This window comes from Brassica napus, unplaced genomic scaffold (assembly GCF_020379485.1).
Source record: "Brassica napus cultivar Da-Ae unplaced genomic scaffold, Da-Ae ScsIHWf_1462;HRSCAF=2054, whole genome shotgun sequence".
Classification (NCBI taxonomy): Eukaryota; Viridiplantae; Streptophyta; class Magnoliopsida; order Brassicales; family Brassicaceae; genus Brassica; species Brassica napus.
The window spans coordinates 18,728-22,823 of record NW_026014876.1 but is presented as its reverse complement, the minus strand read 5'-3'; the positions used below and the strand labels follow the sequence as shown (position 1 = coordinate 22,823).

The window sequence follows — 4,096 nt, the reverse complement described above, 5'->3', positions numbered from 1 at the left end:
GGCTCATGATCGTTCGACACCTCATCCTTCACCCTAGGCTAGCTCTTTAATCAATTGAAAACATCAAACCATACGGTTTATTGAAACGTACAGGACACATACGGTTTATTGAAACGTACAAGACACATACGGTTTACAAAAATTACGTGACATTTCTACAAAAATATTGGGCTATTTTCTAAACAATTTGAATCTTTGATGGCTGTTTAGTAGATTCCGTAGTTTCGGGGTCTTTTCACAAATATTGGATAATCTAAGGGCATATAATATAATTTTTCAACTTTAAATAATAAGGAAAAGAGAGAGAGAAAATCAGAAAACCTAAGAGCATGTTTATCCCTTGATCCTTAAGTGTGTTTCTTAGTGATTATTTAATAATTTAAATTTACTTAAGTGGGGTTAAGAACCATCGTTAAGAAACTCCCATTTGGAGCGGTCCAATGGGAGTTTCTTAATTAGGGGTTCTTAAATAATTTTTTTTTTAAAGATAAAATTTATTTATTAATTCAAACATTTTAAAAGATAACATTTAAAACATAGATTTTTTTAAAAAAAACATAAAAATAAAGACTAGTACAATAATCGAGAATAATTTGGAAAAACATCCGAGCTCAGTAGTTGTCTCCATCACTTCCAAATTTACGCCATATATGTTCAACCAAATCAGCTTTGAGCTGTTGATGCATTTGTCTATCACAAATTTCTAGTTTGAACACCCATCATATTGGTGATATTTGAAAGGATATCAGTAGAATACGTGAGATCGACATGTGAAGTTCTGGTGTCTTCTCCTTGTTGGAACTCCGAAACATCAAAATGAGTGTATCCATCTCGTTCGTCTTCTACTATCATATTATGGAGTATCATGCTCGCATAATCTTCCAAGTTTTGGTTTTATCCCAAAAAAGTGCTGGATTTTTAACAATGGCAAATCGAGCTTGCAAAACTCCAAAAGCACGCTCGGCATCTTTTCGGACAGCTTCTTGGTGCTGAGCAAATAAAGCCGCTTTCGGACCCTGTGGTACTGGAATAGATTGGATCAAAGTTGCCCATTTCGGATAAATTCCGTCGGTAAGATAGTAAGCCAAATGATACTCTCTTCCATTGACAGAGTAAGTGACTTGCGGAGCTTGACCTTTTATTATGTTATCAAAAACAAGTGAGCGATCGAGAACATTGATATCATTTAAGGTACCTGGAGGTCCAAAAAACGCATGTCGTATCCAAAGATCATACGAAGCAACCGCCTCTAAAATGATTGTGGGTTTTCCCGAACCACGAGAATATTGACCTTTCCAAGCGGTGGGACAATTCTTCCACTCCCAATGCATACAATCGATGCTCCCTATCATCCCGGGAAAGCCACGTTGCTCACCAGTATAAAGTAGACGTTGAAGATCAGCCGGTGTTGGTTTTCTGAGGTACTCATCGCCGAATAAATATATTATTCCTTCCACAAATTGTTCCACACATAACCGAGCTGTCGTTGCACCGAGTCGGAGGTATTCGTCAACAGCATCAGCTGCAGTACCATAGGCCAAGACACGAATGGCTGCTGTACACTTCTGTCATGGAGAGAGACTAAGCCGTCCGAGAGCATCTTTCTTTTGTCGAAAGAATTCAACTTCGTTGGAGAGTCGATCAAAAATATGCATGAACAATGGTTTGTTCATTCTAAATCGGCGTCGGAATAGATTTTCAGGATATGTTGGAGTTTCACTGAAATAATCATTCCATAAACATACATCGTCTTCTTCACGATTCCGCTCAATATGAACTCGTTTTTTCCTTCTTTTTATTTCTTCTTCTGGATCAATGGAAAAATTTTCGAAAGGCTGATCAAAATATTGATCAAATTTTTCATCATCTACTCCCTCTCCGTCAAACGTGTTATGAGAAGAAGATGCCATATACGTGTTTAGAAAGTGTTTAAAACGTGTTCACGGCAATTTAGAAAGTGTTTTGAGGAGATGATCAAAATTTAAAACGTGTTTTGGTAAGGAGAGAAGGAGAGAGAGTAAGTGAAAGAGAGTTTTGGTAAGGAGATCACGGAGAGTTTCTGATGAGTTGAAACAAGTAGCTTGAATTATTTGTTACATAAAGAAGGAGAAGCATTTGAATTATTTGAGTTTCTGATGAGTTGAAGCAACTTGAAGTGTTTGTTATTTGTTACATAAGAGAAGGAGAAAAGAGTTTGTTATTTGTTACATAAGAGAAGGATAAGCATTTGTTATATAAGAAGCAACTTGAAGCGTTTAATAATACAAACAACTAGCTTGAATTATTTGTTACAGACAGCTTGTGACACTAAACTACAAACAACTAGCTTGTAGCAGAGCTTGTGATAGTAAACTACAAACAAGTTGTCACACTAACAGACAAACATCGCCACTTCACTTGAGTACACGTACACAACCAGTGACTTCTCTTGCTTAATGACACCATCTTCTGAAGACGTGAAGCATCTCCTGCAATCATATACATGTAAATGCATCAGTGAACAAGTCCAAAGAAAGATATTTCGAACATTGAAACTATATTTCACATTAACATTGAAACAATACACAATACACAAAGAAAGATATTTCGAACATCAACACTATATTTCACATACACCAAAGACAGATAGACCAGAAACAGACCACAAACAAACCACAAATAGACCAGAAACAGACCAGAAACAGATCATAAAACCGAAGAGAGTTAGACCAAAGACCAGAAACAGACCAGAAACAGAATTAACCCAACATCTCTGAAATTAGCTTATTCTTTAGCGCTTCTTCATATTCAGTTAGAGGATCTTTCTTGCCAATGAGCCTGTCAAGCAAAGCCATCTTCGAAAGTCTCTCCTTCGCTGCCAAGTCTCTCTCTTTAATAAACCACATGGTCTGATACTCAGAGGCAGACAGGCTATCTGCGATGCTTCTCTTACCAGAGGCTCTTTTGGCTGCCTTAACGCCAGGAGGTCGGTTAGTTGGTTCATCACCGAGGTTGTAAGTTGCTTGAGAGCTTTCTGATTGTGCTCCATCATCACACTTTCTCTTCTTACCACTTACATCGCGCCTGCTACTAGCAACTTCACACCATTTCTGGTCATTCCTCAGCTCCTCCCAAGCATGGTGAAGATTGAATTTAATCTCCTGATCGTTGTAGAAGATTTCGTGTGCCAGTTTTACAGTATCAGCCTCGTTCTGACCACTTGTTCTCTGTCTTGTTGCAGCCGCATAGGCTCCACAAAACTTGGATACAAGATCGTTCATCTTCTGCCACCTTTGCTTACATTGGATGGCTGCTCGTTTCACCTCTTGCCACCTTTGGACTTGCTGCGAAGTACGCTGCAATCCGATGCCAGAAAGCACCCGCTTTCTGCTCGTTCCCAACCACAGGGTCCTTGCTAGTGTTTAACCATGCGCTAATGAGCACTAGATCATCTGTGACTGTCCACTTATTTCTTTCCCTCCGCTCTGTAGGTGAGTCTTCACAGAAGCTTGAAGGTTCAGTACATTGAGTACTGAACACATGGAGCTGTGATGATCGGAGCTCACCACCATGCGAGATACTCGCACAGGGACAGGAAGGAATGGAGGTTGGTGACTGTTCAGGAAGGAATGAATCTTGTTGACTGTTCAAAAGGTCAACAAAATTGCTGGACTGACTATATGGATTCGTAGAATCCATATCCTCAAATGTCAGAGAATAAAAGAGAAGAAGAAGAAATGTGTTTCACAAGGAATAAAAGAGAAGAAGAAGACCGTGTTAAAAGATGAAAAAGAAAGAGAGAAAGCAACGTTTTAATAGAGGAAAAGAGAAGAAGAAGATCAAGTTAGATACAGGTTTTTTAATTGCCATTACTCTTTGAGTTTAGTTGAGTTGAGATGAGTAGACATCTATCTAACTTATTTATTACTACCACACAGTCCTAATGGAACCCTAAAAGCAGCATTCATCTAAGCAATTACTACCACACAGTCCTAACTCTAACAAGCATTTAATTAACCTAACAACTAGCCAGACCAAAGCAATTAGTAAAAAGTAAGCGAATGAGGAGCTGTACTAACCTCACTGACAGTCTTGTGTAGTGGTTGCTTCTTGAAGT

At 38.6% G+C, this 4,096-nt stretch overlaps 1 protein-coding gene across 1 annotated transcript; it reads right to left on the bottom strand.

Annotated features, from left to right (window-relative positions):
- Window positions 1-2,738: 2,738 nt before the first annotated feature.
- LOC106355864 (glutathione S-transferase T2-like) lies at window positions 2,739-3,260 on the bottom strand. The gene has a single exon (XM_013795739.2). The coding sequence runs from the start codon at window positions 3,258-3,260 to the stop codon at window positions 2,739-2,741; it is 522 nt and encodes a 173-aa protein (XP_013651193.2).
- Window positions 3,261-4,096: the final 836 nt, after the last annotated feature.

What these genes read in the sequence shown, in the direction of transcription:
- LOC106355864 (XM_013795739.2), bottom strand. Translation starts at nt 3,260, where the DNA reads ATGAACGATCTTGTATCCAAGTTTTGTGGAGCCTATGCGGCTGCAACA.